This window comes from Physcomitrium patens, chromosome 5 (genome assembly GCF_059467195.1).
Source record: "Physcomitrium patens ecotype Gransden chromosome 5, ASM5946719v1, whole genome shotgun sequence".
NCBI lineage: Eukaryota > Viridiplantae > Streptophyta > Bryopsida > Funariales > Funariaceae > Physcomitrium > Physcomitrium patens.
Genome location: NC_143414.1, coordinates 11,798,099 through 11,818,307, shown reverse-complemented (window position 1 = coordinate 11,818,307; position 20,209 = coordinate 11,798,099). Strand labels below are relative to the sequence as shown.

Below are 20,209 nucleotides of genomic sequence, written 5' to 3'. Positions count from 1 at the left end.
GAAAAATAGTCAGTTTTCATAGACACTTAAAATTCCATTTAATTACATTTGCATACATACTCAAAAAGAAAAAGGAACCAAAAGAAAAGAAAAATAGAAAAGAATACCAAAGCCTCTTAAAGAATCAAACTAATAGATTTTCTTAGTAATAAGAAAAAAATTCTTTTGTCGAGATCTTATTTGAGATCCCAATTAGTTAATTACTAACAAGGAATGAAACTATCCCTCAATTAACGGCCCCACAAGGCAAATGGAGGACGATCGGGCATCGGTAACTGCGCCCACGAGAGACAGACACAGGCCCCTTCACCGGGGGGTTGTCAAATCAGCCCCATAACCAAGCCAGGCCCCTCGCAAAGTTGGAAGCTTGTTCTGCTGCCGACACCGTGCTGCGGCACGCAAATCTGCGAGAGGGTGGCTTCGCGCTGCACAATTTGGCGGCACCCATCATTCATCACCCTCATTCTCGACCTTCCAACTGAATTATAAATTGACCCAGCTGCTGTATCTCTCGATTTTCTCAAGGCTTCAGTTGGCCTACAATGCTCATCAAATGCGTCCCTCTGGGTGCGTCGGAACCTGCGACTTTGCTCTCGCTTCACTTGCGCTGTAATCGTGTTTTTTAACGATTCGTGCCTTGGGTCACAGTGAATTTGAGCGAGGTTTTAGGGTTTTAGGCTCAGAGGGGGGAGGGGGGGGGGTGGGCAGTCGATTGAGGTGGAATTGGGTGTGGCAGGGGCGGGGCAGGATGTGGGGAAGAGCTGCGTGATTGTGACGATCGGAGGGAAGAATATTATGTTCGATTGCGGGATGCACATGGGCTACCAAGACGAACGCCGTTATCCCGATTTCTCCTTCATCTCCAAGTCCGGCGACTTTACCCATGTCATCGACTGTGTCATTGTCACGCACTTGTGGGTGTTCCCTTCTGCGCGTTTTTCTAAATGGGTTTGGCAATCGTGCATTCGAAACCGCGTTCTGAGATGTGTTGATGGATGCTTTAGTTATTGGTTTCTGTCATTTGTACAGCGCTGTGTACAATCAGGTCAGATAATATTTGTCTCCAAGTCGAGGTCCTGATGGATCTCTGTATTTCTGTGGTAATTAATGGTTATTAAGGCTTTTTATTTGTTTGCTTGTTATCGCCGTTGATAATACTTCGAAGTTTTGGGCTGCATTCCTCAGTGCGATGATGTTCGTGTGTGCAGCCACTTGGATCATATAGGAGCTCTACCCTATTTCACTGAAGTCTGTGGTTACGATGGCCCTATATACATGACCGTGAGTTGTATTTTTGTCATTTCTTTTCTTAACTTTGATCCATGAACTGTTACCACACGAGTCTAGAGATATGGAACCTTGGAAGTAAGTAAGTAAGCAGCAGCTAATTAATTTCCTCCTCTTCTGGAGGAATCTTCTCGATGTTCAGTATCCGACGAAAGCCTTGGCACCTTTGATGCTGGAAGACTACCGCAAGGTCATGGTAGAGAGAAAAGGAGAGCAAGAGCAGTTCAGCGTTCTTCAAATTCAAAAATGCATGAAGAAAGGTATGTTGTTTTGGAAGCATTCGCGGCTCGAAAGCCCTCGGTTACGTTTTAAGGTATATAGCAAAATATGGAGCCGAACTGCGAAGAGGTTTTACTCACTAAGAATAAGGACATTATTAAGTTCTCGAATCCTCATGCAAGAGTCTCAGTCAATCTGACTTTATGTTTAATTCAGCTGCATTTATCAGGTTATTTTGAGTAAGGTCTTTGGGTTATAGTTGTGACATGATGTGGTTTCGGTGTATAGTGACTGCGGTTGATTTGCGCCAGACAATAAAAGTGGGTGCGGACCTCGAATTTAGGGCATATTATGCTGGCCATGTGAGTTCTTGAACCCCTTTTAGTTCTCAATATTGCGTACCCTCGGTTGGAAACTTGTCGTTGGAATCATAAATTGACTCACTTGAATGAAACTAGGTACTTGGAGCAGCAATGTTTTGGGTCAAGGCTGGGGACGACACTGTTGTTTACACAGGAGACTATAACATGACTCCAGATCGTCATCTTGGTGCTGCCCAGATTGATCGTTTGGAGCCAGATCTCCTTATTACGGAGTGAGCACACACACACACACATACACTAGAACAAATGTAAAGAAAGAGAAGAAAAAACACCTCAATGTTTTGACGATTCCGAGTTATGATTCTAAATTCTCGATTTTAAATGCATTTTAGATTGGTCATTTTTAGATAGAGTCCAAGTTTGAAGGTATTGAAATTGGAATGTATTTCTAAAATATTAACTTAATTAATTGATGATCTATTTTGCAGATCAACTTATGCAACCACTGTTCGGGATTCCAAACGAGCTCGGGAACGTGAATTTCTTAAGGCTGTAAGTCTTCATAAATGGCTATTCTCTTGAGTGTACCTTTGACATTGTATCACTCTCTTTATGTTTTGTTCAAAGGCACATGACGCAAGACGCCTCATTGGCTACCTTAGTTGCTTGATAATTCCCAAGGCTTTATCGTTTGTGTTTGTAAGAAAACCACCGATGTGCTCGTTGGGTCTGGCAGGTTCACAAGTGTGTCGCTGCAGGTGGCAAGGTGCTGATACCTGTGTTTGCACTTGGTCGAGCCCAGGTATTTTGGTTTCTGTATAGCACCACACCATTTCATTTCATTGTAAGTCTCTGATATAAGAAATAGTGCATTTGAATAGTTTATCAGCGAACTCTTTTAACTACGTGGTGTTAATCTCAACGAAGTCCTTCTCATCTGTAAGCCATTTTAGATTAGAAGACAATCCAATCCACCGCTATGCATCTTTTCTAGTTGCAGTGTACGTGTATTACACCAAGCACAGATTCCAATTTTATCTGTCGATCTGTCGACGATTAACGGATGGCTTCGGTGGGCAGGAGTTATGTATTCTACTGGATGAGTATTGGGAGCGTACCAATCTTGATATGCCCATCTACATCTCTGCTGGTTAGTTATCGGCCGTGTTGTAGAAGGTGATCAATTCTGTGCAAAAGCTACTTGTTGCTCAGTTGCTGTTAAAACTTGTCAGTAGTGGAGATTAAACGGGTGATGATTGCAGGGCTAACCATGCAAGCAAATGTGTATTATAAGCTGCTGATCAGCTGGACCAATCAAAAAGTCAAAGACACCTATGTTACAAGGAACACTTTCGATTTCAAACATGGTACAGAACACTAAATCCGGACTCATTCTTCCTATTATTCTGTATAATGATAAATACATTACTAAATTTTTGTTGTATTGAGTGTCATGAAATACGTTTTTTGTTTTCTTACATGTGGTCTTTATTGGGACAGTTATACCATTTGAACGTTCAAAAATAGATGCACCGGGACCATGCGTTCTGTTTGCAACTCCTGGAATGCTTAGTGGAGGTCTCTCGCTTGAGGTGTTCAAGCACTGGGCTCCTTCAGAGAGCAACATGATCATTCTGCCGGGGTGGGTGACTTTTTCAAAATTATTTCATTTTTGTGTTTGTATGGGTGAAACAGCTGGGAATCAGAGAAGTCTGAAATTGAGGGACCTTGACCACGGTAAAGTAGGCCTAACATCAGAAGTTTGGTGATACGTGCGGTGTTATTCTATCAGCATGTTGAGAAGCTGGAAACAGGTTTTGTGTTGCAGGAACTGTTGGTAGTAAGCTCATGCCCGGAAAGCCCGCGAAAATTGATCTTGACAAGCGCACAACCTTGGATGTTCGTTGCCAGGTCAGCGCTGGGGTTTCTACTCGTTTGTAATGACTTTTACATTTGCCAAACTAGACTCTTAAATATGTGTTATTCGCACTTGGCTGGGTACTAACTGGAAGAGTTTACCAACCATTGAAGTGTCAGAGCTCAGCTCAGAGCTGTTCTCGTACTCGCTGTAGAGTTTGCGATGGATTTTCTCTTGTTTAGTTACTTGTTTTCGGCTGAAAAAGGAACCTGACTGTCTTGCAGATCCAACACTTATCGTTTAGTGCTCATACGGATGCCAAGGGCATTCTGGACCTTGTGAGGCATGTTGCACCTAGGAACGTGGTCTTAGTCCATGGAGAGAAGCCCAAAATGGCCATTCTGAAGAAGAAGATCTCCTCAGATTTGTGTAAGTCCAAACAAAACCTTTACTTTATTTTATTTTATTTTATTCTTGGGAAACCTGTTTATCTTGCTGTATTCAAGATTAACATTGAACTCTTTTCTGCGTGAACCCTTGAGTCCTTTAGCTTTTGAAAACTATAGAATTAATATAATTCATTCAGTAGGCGAATTTTACGTGTGTAAAACATTCATAGTATCGTCCATAAGCATTTCCAGAGTTTTGTTTAATGCACTCTTTTCATCTACTTCTCTGTTTCCAGGCATTCCTTGCTACGATCCAGCAAATCTCGAGACAGTAGAGATAACACCTCGATGTCCTATTAAAGTTGGAGTATCCAAGCAATTTCTTGAATCTAATCTCAAAAAAAGTGAGCAAGAGTGCATACTGGACGTACCGCTGGAGGAGGAAGGTAGTCAGACAGAGATCGTAGCGTCACTCGATCTCTCCCAGCTGCAAACAGAGGATCGTCAGTTCCAACTTCCTCGTGCGAGAGAAGACATTCTAGTAAACGGCTTTGTCATAATGGAAGACTCATTAAGAATCAAAGTGATCCATCCTGATGAGGCTTCATCTGTGCTTGGACTCACCCGGCACCACATGAGTTTCTCCTGTTTGTGTCCTATTTACCCAGCCCATAACGATGGAAAAAACGATTTGCCAGTCAGATGTCCATCCCCGGTTGATTTGAATGCTGCAGAAGATGGTAGACAAGAAACACTAGTGGGCATTAAGGTGACCAACCCGTTTCCTCTTGGACTTTTCACATAGATTAGTCCTGTTTCCTAGTTCTCACTTCATTAAGTCAGAAACACTGTTTTTCAAGGATTAATAGTATTCACCTGGAAACTGAAATGGGTTTCTCTCTCGCCGGGATTTGCTGGTTTCTCTTTGTCTCAACAGAGACAAGAAGAGGAGCCATCGAAGAAACGGCACCGAATGGATTTACAACGCAACCTCAGTCTGGACTTGGAACGAGAGCCTGTGTTGGAGGAGTCAACTGAGGATGCCTGTGAGTTTGAGTCATCGTCAAGAGATTTTTTCAATGGTCCTCCTCAAGAGACGAACCACAACACCGTGCGAGGTTTAGGAGGTGGGATCAGCCTCGACATCAATGCTACACCAGACCCGTCTACTCCTGCTGAAAGCCCTTCCGTTGGAAGCAGAGGCCAAGACATGGAATTTGTCAGTGTCTGGCCAGCTCAAAGCCAGCAACGACTAGAGCCCCTTTCCGTTCTTCATGTAATATTTATGTGTCTAGTCATGCAGCTTGGAGAAGGCGTAGTGGAGGAGAAGCATGAATGTATACAAGGTAGGTCGATTAGGATTAGTGTAAGCCCTGAAGGTAAAAACCTTGACTTGGAGAATGTTTCACATTCTAATGACGGTATGACGACGACGAAGCCAGTAGTGGTACTACTTTGTGAATGGTCTTCTGAAGCCCAGATTCTAGCAGATAGGATCCTTAACGTGTTAACAAAATTGAAGCTGAAGTTGTGATGACTGGTTCTGAATGGACTATGTTACTTTGGGGCATATGTGATAGTAGTAATTCCTTGGCGTGCTTTTGAAGAGGAGGAGGAGCATCTACTTGTCTGGAGGGGAAATTCAGTTTATTAAAGAAATTCCAAGCGGCAACACACTTGAATATGGTCTTGTTTTTCCAACTCTGATCATGCATTCTTGCATTTTATTTTATTTTATTTTATTTGTGTGTGTGTGTGTGTTCAGAAGACGCTGAAATCAGTTTGCCAATTAGGACCTGAGATTTGCTGTTTTTTTTTTTTTTTTTTTTTTTTTTTCCCTCTGTCTGGTCTAACAAATTATCTACAAAATTACGAAACTTTTCACGTGGAATTCTTTATGTGCAACATATAGAAAATGACCAAATTAATGCTGTGATGTGTCTGTTCAACCGCCTTGGCAGACGAGCCCCTAGACTGACTGGATGTTTTGTGCTTGACTGTGGTATCCTTAGCTTTGTTGGCTATGTTGTGCAACACTTGGCTAGACAGAAATTTGTTATAACAAATTTCTGTTCTTTTGTATGGGTTTTGGATTGTTTTGTTGGTTTGTTTTACCTTCTGAATTTGAGATTGTTCTATCAATTTTTGTCTATCCTCTATGTTTTAATTTTTTCTATTTATTTTTTTCTATTTATTTTTTTCTTACTATTATTTATTTTTATCTTTGCTCCCGACTGCAACTTATTTGTTTCCTTACAACTAAGGTGCTAAATTGACACCTTGATTGCAATTTGCATATCAAGATCCTTAATCCTTGTTTTGGTTGTAGATTGCAACCAAAGGTTTTAATTGTTGCATTGGTCATGGTTTGTAGGCAAGACTATCTTTTCTCAAGAGTTTTGTATTGTGGGGTTTAGAAGTTGTGTTGTGTTATATAAATTTGTGCATGGTTGGGTTGTTTGCAACCATTCATAGTACTTAGCTCCAATTCTTTGTACTAAACTTTTCTCGATTCCATCCTTTTTGTTAGAGTTGAATGCTTGCAATTTGCTTCAATCTCTTTCAATATACAAAAAGAATCAAAAGCATAAATAATATTTTTATTATACTTTTTATTTATTTATTATATTATTTATTTTTATTTCAAAATTTAAGAAAAAAATATCATATGTACACTTCAAATATGATGAAATATCAAGAATATCCATGCATTCTTGAAAATAGCAAATATATTCTTTAGATTTGTGATAATAGCAAATGTACTTTTATTGGTTAGAAGGTATTACCAACATTTGTTGTTTAGATGTCATCTAGGGCCTAGACCACGGGCTACGTAGATTTTATTGTGACCTTTTTTGGCTTTTCAAGAATTGGAAAAATCTTCCCTTCTTTTCTTTTATTGATTTGCAAACCACATCTTACATCATAGATTTTTGGTAGTGGCAATGCTTTTCCTGATCTAGTGCTTACATCCTTCAAATTGCATGCCACCACCACTACCATCTACTTGCCAACAAGCCTTTGTACATTGGAATACAAATGTGATTTATGGGGTAGTAAAAAAATTAAGAGGGTGATGTTGCATAGGTGTGATAAATTTCTCAAATCAGATTTTTGGATGAAAATTCAAGGCCATCAGTGTAAGTGTGGAAGTCAGGTGCATACTATATGCATTTTCAATGACAATGGTATGCATAAATATGCTCAAATGTATATTCATTCAAATGAAGAAGCAATTTGGCAAAATATAATGAAGAATAATTTGATATATAATTGTGAAACTCAATTGGCATTGACCTTGTTGTCTCTTATGCTTGTATTAAGACAAATATAAAAAATAAAGATCACTACTACAAAAAGCTTTGTCCTTTCTTGGACCAATAACAAATTTCTTGATATTGCTAAGTTTCTATATAAAAAAGCACATATGTCTTTTGACACTTGTTAGATACTAGGGCTTTCATTTTTTAAAATGAAGCCATTAAATACGTGGTTAATTATTCTAATCCAAGTTAGCAACTTGGCCGTCAATACTAAAGTAGGAATATAATCAAATTTTCCATATTTGCTAATTAAAAATAAATATTTTGTGATAGTATTTGAGATGATACCCAGAAAGTTGCAAGAATTGGACAATAGAACAAGTTTGTCAAGGGCCAATGATACTATATTTAAAAAAAATTCAAGCCAAGGACTATTATACGCCCTTTAAAGAAATGATATACTTAGTGTTGAGAATTTTTAGACTAAGTAGAGAGATTGATAGAGTAGAGTAGCCACTTTAGAGCTAAAATGTCCAACTAGAGTATGAAAGTGATTGACCATAGTTAGAGACTAAGACCTTTTAAATCTAGCTTTAAATTAGTAAGAGTGCTTTGTTTTGAAAAATAGAGGTTTAGAAAACTAAGATAGAAATGCTTGAAATAGGTAGAGAAGTATTAATGTAGAATGCTAAGTGCTTAGCCTGAACTAGAAGAATTTTTTTAGTAATTTTAGTATTCATTTTAGAAGAGACTTAGGGCGTTGCCAAAAAACTCCGCTAATTTGGCAGTGCAGCCAAACTTGGATGCCATTTAGAGAACCTCTAAGTAGGTCTTCTAAATTAGAGAACCTCTAAGTAGGTCTTCTAAATTAGAGAACCTCTAAGTAGGTCTTCTAAATTAGAGAACCTCTAAGTAGGTCTTCTAAATTAGAGTACCTCTAAGTAGGTCTTCTAAATTAGAGTACCTCTAAGTTGGTCCTCTAAGTTAGAGTACCTCTCAGTTCAGCAGCCAATTTTTAGGATTTTGGGAGGTGTCGGAAATTCCGGGAGAAAGCGTAGGCTGGTGGCTTTGGCTGCAAGTGCAGAGTGGGGTCTGTCTATGTCCGAGGCAAACGACCTACCGGGAAAGGATGGAGTGACTCCACTGATCACCCTAGCGCACTCTGAAACTAAGGAGGTACATGGAACAGCGGTGAGAGGGTTGTGTGATCTGGTTTTCAAACCTGGCAACGCACTGCGGATGGTGGAAAGAAGAGGTGAAGGTCACGAAGGGAGACACCTTGTTGGGTGGAGAGGACTTCGACAATGCTCTCCTTCGACAACTGGGGGATGATTTCAAGGAGCAAGGCATCAGTCTTTCTTCGGACCGGATGGCGCTTTAGTGGCGTTGCGGGAGGCAGCGTCGAGACCAGTGGGGTGCTGCGCTCTTGAGCTCTGGCATTGCGGGTTCGCTCTGCCGGAAATCGTTCACATTTTTGACAAGCGCAGAGCAAGAACGAGAGGCTGGCACAAGTGGTGCTCTTTGAGATCGGGAGCAACTGCAATGGTAGTAGGCACTACCGCCGGAAAAGAATGACATGAGGGAAAGAGAGCGTCCAGTCGATCGCCATCGTCACGTTGACAAGTGATCGATTGATCGATGCAACGCTGTGGAGAGTTTTGTGACGATATAGTGTGAGTGCAAGAGGCAGATCCGTTGAGTGACATGATCGGAAATGATCGGTGCCGAAGTTGAGCAACCGGCTATATGTATGGATGATTGATTAGTGCTCTCTGCATTTGCTTGCCAATTTAGACGTGAATGAATGTAGCGGTGCCAGTGTAGCAGCTGCGAACGCAAAGCTGTTGGCTGATGAGGAGGAGCGGGAGATCAAGCATCTGGTTGCGAGCATCATTGATTACCAGATGAAGAAGCTGTACAGTAAGCTGGAGCATTTTGCAAAGCTGCTAGCTGTTGGAGGTTGAGCGAGCTCGACAACAAGGGTATGCGGACCATTTGGGGTATGTGGAGGCGCAGGCGGCAAGTGCAAAGTCGTTGTCAAGGAATCCGGCCCCGAGGTGACGAGATGCGAGGATGTTGGTAGGATGGGAACCATTGAGAGTTGTGGGAGTGGAGACTGTGGCAGAGCTGGATGAACTTGTGGAGATGAACTTTGTGCGCAAGCACGCATTGGAGCTGGTGCGGTCTTTGGCGGAAACAGTGAGGCTGGATGCCCGGACGAAGATGATGTCGAGCGGTGACGAGGAGGTGCGTGAGATCGAGAAGAGGCTGTCAAACACGATGGGTTGGAGTACAAGTTCTGGCATGGTGGATAACTGGGTGTACGAAGAGGCGAACAACACCTTCATCAATGACGAGGAGATGCAGAAGAGGTTGTTGGAGACGAACCCCAACTCATTCAGGAAGCTGGTGAAGACGTTTTTGTAAGCGAACGGGCGTGGCTACTGGAAGACTTTTGAGGACAATCTGGAGAAGTTGAGGTAGAGTCAGCATCGAAGAAGTCGGCTGCTGAAATTGAACATTTGTTTCATATACGGCGTGGAGAGAGGGACGGCGGAAGGGTAGAATCGATGACAAGGCCGGGCGGCCGCAGACAAACGCGCTGCGAAGTCTTGGCAGCAAGGATCAAATCCAGAAGTAGAAAATTATGGTGTGCGAAGCGGAGCCCCAGGAGAAGTGCCAGGATCTGAACGAAGAGGTGGACATTGGGATAGACGACCTGGCCACCCTAGAACACGTGCTTGTTCGAAGGCGGTATGGATTGAATGCGAGGGAGGTTAAAACCGCATGGTTGTAGTCTGCGGAAGCAGTAGGGTTCGCACCGAAAGACGAATTGGACGAAATTAAAAAAACGCATAGATGTTGAGCGAACTGTAGAAGTGTTACGCACCCATGGAAGGACTAGTGGAAATGAGAGCAACGCCTCATGTGGCGAGGCCAATGGTCGTAGAAGGAGGGAGGGTATGGACGTGATGCTATTGTATAGGCGACCCATTTGCTGACTTCTGCACATGATTTGGGTGGTCTTCTGTTCATCCATGCGTGTACTTCACATAGGGAGGCATGCGGGTTTTGCTGCGGTGCGTGGTCAAATACCTCAAATGCGTCTGTGGAAACAAAAAAGAGAAGTTCTGTAGGAACAGAGGAGCGGCCGATTGATTCTGGGAGGGAGGTGGAAGCCCGTTTTAGAAAAGCGTTGCGAGGCTAGGCTTTGTCGGGATGATGGAACGATACAAAGAAGCGATGCGATTGTTCAGGGCGAGCAAACCACCAAAAATCTTTGAGTTTTGTGTTGGAATGAGTCCCCTCGAAGTCCATTCCCACAGACATATGAGAAAGACTTACTGGAGCTGTTATGAGGTCTTGGGAGCCTACTTGGAGCAATTGAGATGCTGTGAAGATTTATCGGAGAAGTAAATTGCGATGTATGTGATCGACTCTCTGAGGCAACTAGCGATCAAATATCTGGAGAGGGCGGAGTTGGCGAACTTCACATTCCAGAACGACATTCTGAAACCTTTCTTGGTGATAATATGAAGCAGCAAGAATTCGAGCATCAGGGCTCTGATCGTGGACTGCATTGTACAAATGTTCCAGTCGAAGGTTGGGAGCATCAAATCCGGGTGGCGGAGCGTGTTCATGGTGTTCACCACAGCCGCGTACGATGGCTTGGTGTTCATATCCGACGTTGCTTTCGAGAATGTGGAGCAAGTTGTGCTGAAACACTTTGATCAGGTGGTTGGAGATTGCATCATGGACTGCATGAATTGCTTGATTGCATTTACAAACAACAAGATCAACCCACAGACAAGTCTGAAGGCTATTGCTTTTTTTTTTTGAATCTGTGAGGATCGATTGGCAGATGATCAGATAGCCGGTGGCGTTCTGAAGATCGTGAGCAATGGGGACGCATCGAAGATGAATTGTTGGTTGAGCTTCGATTCAGTGGCAGAGGAGGAGATGAAAAGACTGAGCATTGTGGAGTCCGAAGGTTTTGAAGCATCTGGTTCGCTGACTTCTGCGTGGGACGCCAAGGCAACAAATCTGGCGAGTGGGCGGTCTTTCATGAGCAATGTGATGGACACACTGCTGATGAGGAACACGTCATTCAAGAGTGCGAAGAGCAAACCCACCGATGGTGGTGTGCAAAGTTCTTTGCAGAACGTGGTGGAGATTGGTCCCGACGGGAGCGAAGCAGAGAGTCCGTTTCTGCAGGACGTGAGGACGAAATGTGTGATACAGTTGTTGCTGTTGGATGCGCTGGATAGTCTCCAAAATAATCACTGGCAGGGATTACAACCATCACACAAGCGACTAGTTATGGATACTCTGTTGTCAATGGTGGATTTTGCTGCTTCATACAACAGCGGCTCGAAGCTTCAAAGTAGGATGCAGCCCATGTCTGGAGACATGCCTCCTCCAAATCTGCTGCGTCAGGAGAACAAAAGGCACGAAGATTTATCTTGCAATGTTGAACAAACTATAACTGAGAGTGGTGATGAAGTGGAAACTCGTGAGAATATGGAGCAGGGAGGTGAAGATCTCGAAAGTGGTGAGATCTCGTGGAAAGGTGGGGAGCAGAAGCTGAGAGAGGAAGTTGAGAGGCAGTTGGTGCCATTTTGTGGGCACGGCTTAAAAGAAATTGCTGCTCTACAACCGGATCCATGCGAGGCTGTTCTGAGTGATTTCCACCGAGCACTTCATCAGCTGTGACTGCTGAGGTGTTGGAGGCGATGAGTGGCATGGATACGCTCCTATTCAAAAAGCTCTTACCGGAGTTTTACCCTTATTTCACGAAGCTTGTCTGCAGTGACCAGATGAACGTGAGAAAGGCATTAGGGGAGTTTTTTTCTAGGGTGTAATTGGTTGCTCTTCTGCCCTGAATGTGGGTAGTAGTAGGGAGTAGAGTAATTTTTGAAGGTTGCGTTTTTGTGAATAGAGAAGCAGGTTATGGTGGCGTTGGACCTTCTGATCAGGAGAAGTTCTAGTGAGAGAGCAAGGTCTTATCCCTGAAAGAGCGAAGTTGGGATTTGTCTTCAATCTCAATTGTGGATGTTAGTATAGGTAATTTTTGATAGGATAATTGAGCTGTAGTGTAGTAATTCAGCTTGGAAAACGACCCTGGGTGACAGAGAGTGCATTTCAACTATTTAAGTGTAAGAGTTTTTCTTGTAGAGGGACTTGTATGGTGCTGTTAGTGGGAACTCTACTCACTCGATGTGGAAAAGAAGCTAATCAGTACATGCATGCTCCCAGTCCAATCAAGTACATTGAGTGTGGATTGGAGAAGTTCTGGTAGAGAAGTTTCTTTCGTGTTAGAAGCTTTCTAGGGAGGCAGCATTCTTGGGTTCCAGCTTGTTGCTTCTTAGGGTTGTTTTAATGAAGTTGTGCTGTGTCATTATTAGACTAGTAGCCTGCTGTATAGAGCAAGCACTTTTAGGGTGTAACAACCTGAAGTTTCAAGATTGGAGAGTGGCAAGACTAAACTCTGATCTGACTAGTTGCATAGCTATGAATTAGTTGCATTTTATAGGATTTCCTTGATGCAGATAGCCATCTTGAGCAGAATATTGGGTCAGCTCATTGTGTGCTCTGGTTGAGATGTAGTGGTGTGTTTCGATAGATTTTGCTTGGTGATTTCCACTGGCCTATCTATCAAGAGCATTTACATCTAAATTTGAGTTTTTAAGAGTCTTTGCTAGAGAAACTTCAATAGTAGTTGTGTTATAGAAGTGGAGAATTCCTCTCCAGCCTTTTGGATAAAAGAGGTGAGGTTTTAGTTGCTAGTAAGAAGAGTTTTTGTTTAGTTTTACACTTTTGTTCTAGTCTTCAGCTCTTCCATTGGACTGTATCAATGGATTTAGTATGATTCCACTTTGGTTGTGTGTTGTCTCTATGTTGCACCTATCACAACTACATTTTGTAATATCTAAAGGATCATAAGGAGCATGGGAGTAAGTTTAAGAGCAAGTGGTTTGGTTCATAGCAGATATAATATTGCTTGTACAATAATACTTCTCTCGTAGTAACAATATAGCATTTTTAGCCTAACTTGGTCATTCTTAATATTAACAAGTTAAAATCATATAGATTTTATGAAAAGAACTAGCTTATCATAGTCACATCTAAGCAATTGATTAAAATATTAGTTGACAAGCAAAATGAAGATATTGGCCAAAAAGACCAAGAAGAGATAAAAACTAGCCAAATGACTAGAAGAACATTAGTTTGCATGTCTATGACATAATTTTTCAAGAAAACTAAGAAAACACTTGTTTAAAAGACTAATTAAATATCAGTTTAAGGAACCAAGAGAAGCAAGACCGACTAAAGTGGGCCAAAGATGGTGGAGGAAAAAAAAAATTAAAAAAATAAACAATCGAAGAAAGAGAATAAGGACCAATAAGTATGGATCAAAGATGAAAAAGATGAAAAAATTAAAAAGAGAGAAAAAGAGAAGAAGGATCAAATTATGAGAGAAGGAGAGATGTATGAAGGAAACAAAAAAAAATAAAAAAAATTGTGAATAGAAAGAAATGAAAAGGTAGAGGCATAGGCAAAGGTAAAAAAAAATTATAAAAAATAATACAAAAGGAGGGGGAGGAATAAATAACCAATTTGAGGCATAGTGACACAACGGAGATTGAAGCAAAGCATTCTAGGTCTAATTAGAGGGTTAGCAAAGACCATCCAACCACAACAACAAGATTTTGACAAAAGAGTAAAAAAGTTCTAAGGAAAATCAAAGTTACATTGAGATAAAAAAATGATCAAAGTTATAGTGTAAAGAAGACGCAATTGGTAAGATCATAAGAATTGAGAGGAGCTCAAAATTTTAAAATCATTTGAAAAATAATTGATAGAGATTTTGAAATTAGAGATTTTGGAGAGAGCCAAGAAAAGAAATCATGTATTAGGGAGAAGAATAGAAGAGAAGACATAGAAACTTGGATGAAGAAAGAGCCACGAGCATTAGAAGAAAGAATTGAGAGAGTGTCAAGGACATGAATTAAAAGATGATGTATAAATCAATGAAATTTGTATCAACAAAAGAGTAAGAAATAGAAATAAGGAAGTATGTATATTAGAAAGAAACTGGAATATCTTATTGCTAAAAGACAAGGAAACTTGAGATTCTTGAAACTAGACTAGAAACAAGAAAGGATTTGACAAGAGTGAAGAAGGCTTCATTCTTGTCTCTATATATATTATCTAACTAGGAGCTACATGGGAATGTTTTTTAGGACCTTCAATATGTGTTGACTTTGCAGGATACATGCTTTGACTTACAAGATAAGTTTTTCTACGTGTAAGCCACATAATTAGCTTAGTCTTTAAGCTAACAACATGTGTGGCACATGGCCAACTTGTTGACCACTTTTCTAAGCCAAAAAATCAATTATAGATACCTATAAAATAAAAGCAGTGTCTACAAAGCTTCTAAGAAGCTTCTATAGAAGATATTATAGAATTAATTTACTTTTATTTACTTCTATTTATTTCTACTTATTTATATAAGTAATTACTGGCTTACATGTATATATACGTGACATTATCCTCCCTTCTAGGGACGAGTTTCATGAAGAGTGGTCATCATATGTTGAGGAAATCTATGATGTAATGAATTTTATTCACTACATATTCATATCTTTGCTTTTTTCAAAGATGGTTGATATGGCCTCTCAACCATCAATAGTATCCTATACTGGGGCAAAAAAACCACCTTATTATTTGATCATTGTTAAGGCCTTCATAACTTCGTTCTAATAAAATATTTAGAATACTATCAAGAGTTGTTCCTACCTTTAATAAAATTACCAAACATCGAGAGTCTCTTCTAACGTCGTGATATCAAACTCATTATATCTCGCCATCTATTCAAAGAAAAACATATTATTCTTGAAGATCTTCATCTCGATTGCATCATCTTAAAGTTTGTGACAATCACAATGTCTCATTCAGTAGGTCAATAAACAAAGGCTCTTCAATCGCATCCGCTGGTTGTTGGTTCTCCATCTCTTTAGTGTCACAACTACAAAGAAACTACAAACAAGGATTGAAAGTAGAATGTTATCTTACTTAGATCTTATTTCTTTTATATAGAAGGTTTTTATCTTGATTTTGATAGATGTTCTTGATAAAAAGCTTCCACCGCCTTTGCTGCATTTGTAAGATATTTTATTGACTCATATCTGCATTCACTAATATCATATTCATGCCAATGGATAAATATTCTAATTTATTTCAGCACCACATTGAATCTAGAACATCTTCCACTTCAAATAATTCATTATTGTCCACTTTTAGGAGATGAAGTAGAACTTGTCTTCTTCTTGGTATGCCCATTGTCTTGTATGGTTCAAGAAGAGACACGTCAAATACTAGATGGATTTTCATTGACTCCATTAGGTGTAAATGATATGTAATTGGATTGATTTGTACAAAAATAGGAAATGGTCCAAGCCTATGATAGTCCAACTTCTCATAAAGACAAGTGATCTTGATATTATGATGAAGTAATCATATCTTATCATCCATGTAGAATGGTGGTTATTCCTTTCGATAGACATTCACATTGACCTTTTATTATTTTTGAGCTTCTTTTAATTGCACCTTCATTGTTGTATATAGCTCTAATAAATGATTTGTCAAATCTTCTGCTGTGGATTATCAACTTTTGAAAAGTCAAAAGTATCAAGTCATGGATGATAATCATAATTTATAAATAAAGATGTTTTTTTTATAGAAAAATATACTATATTATTATAAACAAACTCTGCCAATAATAAAAAAATTGTCCAATCATCTTATTAGTAGTTGATGATATATCTTAAATACTGTTCTAAAACTTAATTAATATGCCCTATTTGTCCATCAATTTGAAGATAGAATGTCGAAGATAGTTTTATATCTACTTTTAGAAACTTGAAAAGAGTTTGCCAAAATCTTGATACAAATTGAGTTTCCCTATCAGTTATAATATCCTTGGATAATCCATGATAGCAATAGATATTGTCAAGAAAGAATTTAGTTGTTTTTTCACTTGTGATAGATTTTATATATGATACAAAATATGCCATCTTAGTAAACGATCTACTATCACGAATATACAGTCATAAGAACATGAGATTGGATGATCTGTTATGAAATCCATAGAAATAGAAGACTATGGTTGCTTTAGAATAGGTAATGGTTGAAGAAGTGTGTAAGGTTGATGACGAGGAATTTTTGATCTTGAACAAATATTGCATGAGTGAACAAAGTCTTTCACACCATTTCATATTTGTAGCCACCATAAATCTCTAGATATAAGCTTCAAAATCTTATTATATCCAAAATAACCTGCTACTAGAAAGTCGTGACATGCTTGAAGAACATGTAATTGTGCTTCTCTTTTTAGAATATATAATTGACTTTCAAAATAGAATAGGTTATTTTTGAACTCAAACTTAGAAATATCTTTAGACTTAGAAGAAGGATTCTTGATATTGTGAACATGAGGATCAAAAGACATACTTGATTGGATTTGTTTCATAAGGGTCAAATCAATAGTCAATGTTGATTTCATTATTTGAAGATGAAAATGCTATGACTTCAAGAAAATTGTTCTTTGTTGATCAAAAGATGCATCTTCTTCTTTTGATACAAGATAAGAATGTCTAAAAAGGATGTTTGATAAACCTTGTTTTTTTTTGGATCAATATATGATCATGAAATCAAATCTTAATAAAGATATGGTCCAACAGGCTTGGCAATGATTTAAAATATGTGTTGACATGAAGTACTTGAGATTTTTGTAATCCATATATATAGTGACTAGATTAGAAGCACCTTCTAGATGATGACGCCATTCTTAAAATGAATCCATAATTACAAAAAGTTCTTTGTCATGGATTTCATAGTTAATCTCGGCTACTGAAATCTTTTTGGAATGAAAAGCTACTAGGTGAAGTTTATCATCTGTTCACATTTGTGATAATATGATACTCAAAGCAAAGTCTGATGTGTGTGTTTTCATAAAAAATGCCTTAAAAAAGTTAACACAATATAAGATTGGTGCAAAAATAAAGACTGACTTCAAAGTTTTAAGAGATGCTTCAGATTCTTTATTCCACTCAAATTTGTCTTTACAATTCAAATGTGTAAGTGGAGTTGCAACTTGAAAGAAGTCTTTGATGAGGATCTGATAATAGTTAGCAAAGTCTAAAAAGTATTAGACATCTCTTATCATTTTTAGAATCTTTCAATCCATAATCGTTTGAACTTTCTTACGATCCATCATAAGTCCATCATTTGAAATGATGTATCTTAAGAAGTCAACTTGAGTAGTGTGGAATACACATTTTTTTTTTTTTTTTTTTTTTTTTTTTTTATCTTAGCATAGAGTCCCACATCTTTTAATTTTTGTAACACACGATGAACATAAAGTTCATGTTCATTTGTATTCTTAGAATAGATCAAGATGTCATCTAAATAACAAACAATAAAATCATCTAAAAAATCTTGAAACATCATTCATTAGATCTTGAAAAGCTGTCAGTGCATTTGTAAGTTCAAAAGGCATGACGTTGTATTCAAAATATCCATATCTAGTTCAAAACGCAATCTTCTATTCATCTCTTTTTTTAATACATACAAGATTTTATGCTCCCCATAGGTCTATTTTTGTATAGATCTTAGCTTGATTGAGTTGATCAAGAAGTCCGGATATCAAAGGTAGACGATACTTATTTTTGATGGTGATCTTGTTGAGTCTTCGATAATCAATATACATCCGCAATGATCTATCTTTTTTTTGCACAAATAAGATTGGAGCTCCTCTTGGTGATTTGGAATGGTGTATGAAATTCTTGGCCAGATTCTCTTCAATATATTCCTTGAGTTTAGCCAATTCATTTTGTGATAAATTATAGATTGGTCCAAATGGCAGTTGTGCTCCTTCTTGAAGATTAATTGAACAATCATATGGACAATGTTTTGAAAGATTATCTGCATTCTTCTTCTCAAATACATCTTGAAATTCTTCATATTGGCTAGGAATACCACTTGAAGTCTTTGTATCATTAGAAACAAGTGTGGCATAAATGACATAAGGTGATCCTTCTTTTACAACATGCAAGAAAGCTCTTGTACCTACAAATATAGGTTTAATTGCACTAGACTTATGACTTTCTATTGGATTAATTTCACTCTTAATTATGCTTTTAGAGAAGTCAAGGATATGAAAAATCCAATCTATGCAAAGATTATACTTTTTTTTAACCATGATGAACCTAAAATGATTAGATTAGAGGGATATTTAATTACATTAAAGATTACACAACTACTATGACTATTTATTGCTACATCTATAGGAAGTGTTTCATGAGTAACAATCTCAAAAGATAATGGACGACCATCTATGACTTCTACATGAACAAGTTTGATTTTTTGTACTAATGGTATTTTATGACTTTTAATAAATTCTATGTCTAAGAAACAAGCTGAGGCTTGTAAATCTATTAAGGTGGAGGCTTTTTAATTATTAGATCCTATATGCATATCTATTATAAAATAAGAAGAGGGTTTTTAAAAGAAGATAGGACCTTCATTAAAAATTATGCAAGATTTTAGCCGCATGGTCTCTATTGTAGTTGGACAAATTTGTTTTTTGACACATTATCTTCTTTGATACATGTGCTCCTCATTTTGTAATTTCGTTGCTTCTTTGGACAATGTTGAGCAGTGTGTTTAGGTTCTCTATAATATAAGCATAATCTTTTTTAATGGCGACAAGTCTTTTCTTGCTCGATAAGAGGTTTAAAATGTACTACATCAATTTACATATCCTCTACTTGTGAATATATATGTTGAAGAAACATTCGTATTGCCATTGAATGGTAGTAATTTTGAGGCCTATTTGTGCAACTCTCAGATAAAAATTCAAAAATTTGATTGTCGCACTTCACAACAAAGTCAATTGCTTGACTCAATGTTTGAGGATCAAGTAAGTTGAGCATCAATTTCTTTACTTCATATTGTAATCCATAGAAAAATTGGCTAATAAGTGCAGCAACATTCCACTTGATATCAGTTGTAAGTTATTAAAACTGTGAAGTATATAACATTATAGATCGATTGTCTTATTGCAAAATACGGATCTTGTTGGTTGCAACACGAGTTGCATCATATTCTCCATACATGGACCAGAATTCCACCAAAAATACCTCTAGATTATCCAATATTGGATCTTGTCGTTTAAGAAAAGATAAAAATCACAATAATGCTGAATCTGAAAGAAGTGTACAAATGAATCTAACTTGTGATCTTAGAGTTGGATAGCTTTGAGGTTGAAGTTCAATCACAAGTTATACTTAATTCATAAATCCTCAAAATTTGGATCTTGTACCATTAAACTTTTCGGACAAAGCAACTCTTGGTTGTCTAATACTTGAAGGATGTTCCACCATGGGTGGAAGGATATGATTTGGTACAGATGTTGAAGTAGCTCTAATCATCTCTATATCCTCACTTCTTGCCATTCTTGTTGATCCTTGTAGTCGTAAGCTAAGTTGATGCATCGCAAGCATCAACTCACTCAATTATTCTTGCATTTGTACCATTGCACTCTTTATTTCAATAAGCTTTGTCATAATAACACTCAAAAAAATATCTAATATCACTCAAGATAAGTAGAAGAAAGGATTTGAGGACAAAAAAAAATACTAAAAATAATATCAGTTTAGAAGAAGGTAATCTGTAACTTCTAATATGCTTATGTCTTATCATGAGAAAGGCGTAATCCACTCTTAATCAAGATAAGACAAAGCTTTGATATTGTAAGTGTACTCTTGTCAATCTGTTAAGGATATAAACTAAAAGATGATGCAT

The 20,209-nt window shown here is 38.4% G+C and overlaps 2 protein-coding genes across 2 annotated transcripts; both read left to right on the top strand.

Moving 5' to 3' along the window:
* The first annotated feature begins 364 nt into the window (after positions 1–364).
* Positions 365–5,758, top strand: LOC112282027 (cleavage and polyadenylation specificity factor subunit 3-II). Its single transcript, XM_024519144.3, has 15 exons — positions 365–567; positions 737–914; positions 1,209–1,281; positions 1,430–1,547; positions 1,795–1,868; positions 1,965–2,101; positions 2,318–2,381; positions 2,566–2,631; positions 2,910–2,979; positions 3,092–3,196; positions 3,330–3,471; positions 3,644–3,740; positions 3,972–4,116; positions 4,373–4,845; positions 5,014–5,758. Exons 1-15 carry the CDS (start codon positions 543–545, stop codon positions 5,608–5,610), a joined length of 2,364 nt encoding a protein of 787 aa, XP_024374912.1. The 5' UTR covers positions 365–542; the 3' UTR covers positions 5,611–5,758.
* Positions 5,759–10,951: 5,193 nt separating this feature from the next.
* LOC141045377 (brefeldin A-inhibited guanine nucleotide-exchange protein 5-like) lies at positions 10,952–13,285 on the top strand. The gene is made up of 2 exons (XM_073533909.2): positions 10,952–11,074; positions 11,202–13,285. The coding sequence occupies exon 2, from the start codon at positions 11,258–11,260 to the stop codon at positions 12,050–12,052; it is 795 nt and encodes a 264-aa protein (XP_073390010.1). The 5' UTR covers positions 10,952–11,074; positions 11,202–11,257; the 3' UTR covers positions 12,053–13,285.
* The last annotated feature ends 6,924 nt before the right edge of the window (positions 13,286–20,209 follow it).

Bases quoted from the DNA above. Each gene is read 5' to 3' on its own strand.
- LOC112282027 (XM_024519144.3), top strand. From the start codon at position 543: ATGCTCATCAAATGCGTCCCTCTGG. The intron at 568-736 runs GTGCGTCGGAAC...TGGGTGTGGCAG, and splicing joins CATCAAATGCGTCCCTCTGG to GGGCGGGGCAGGATGTGGGG. The intron at 2,382-2,565 runs GTAAGTCTTCAT...TGGGTCTGGCAG, and splicing joins AACGTGAATTTCTTAAGGCT to GTTCACAAGTGTGTCGCTGC.
- LOC141045377 (XM_073533909.2), top strand. From the start codon at position 11,258: ATGAATTGTTGGTTGAGCTTCGATTCAGTGGCAGAGGAGGAGATGAAA.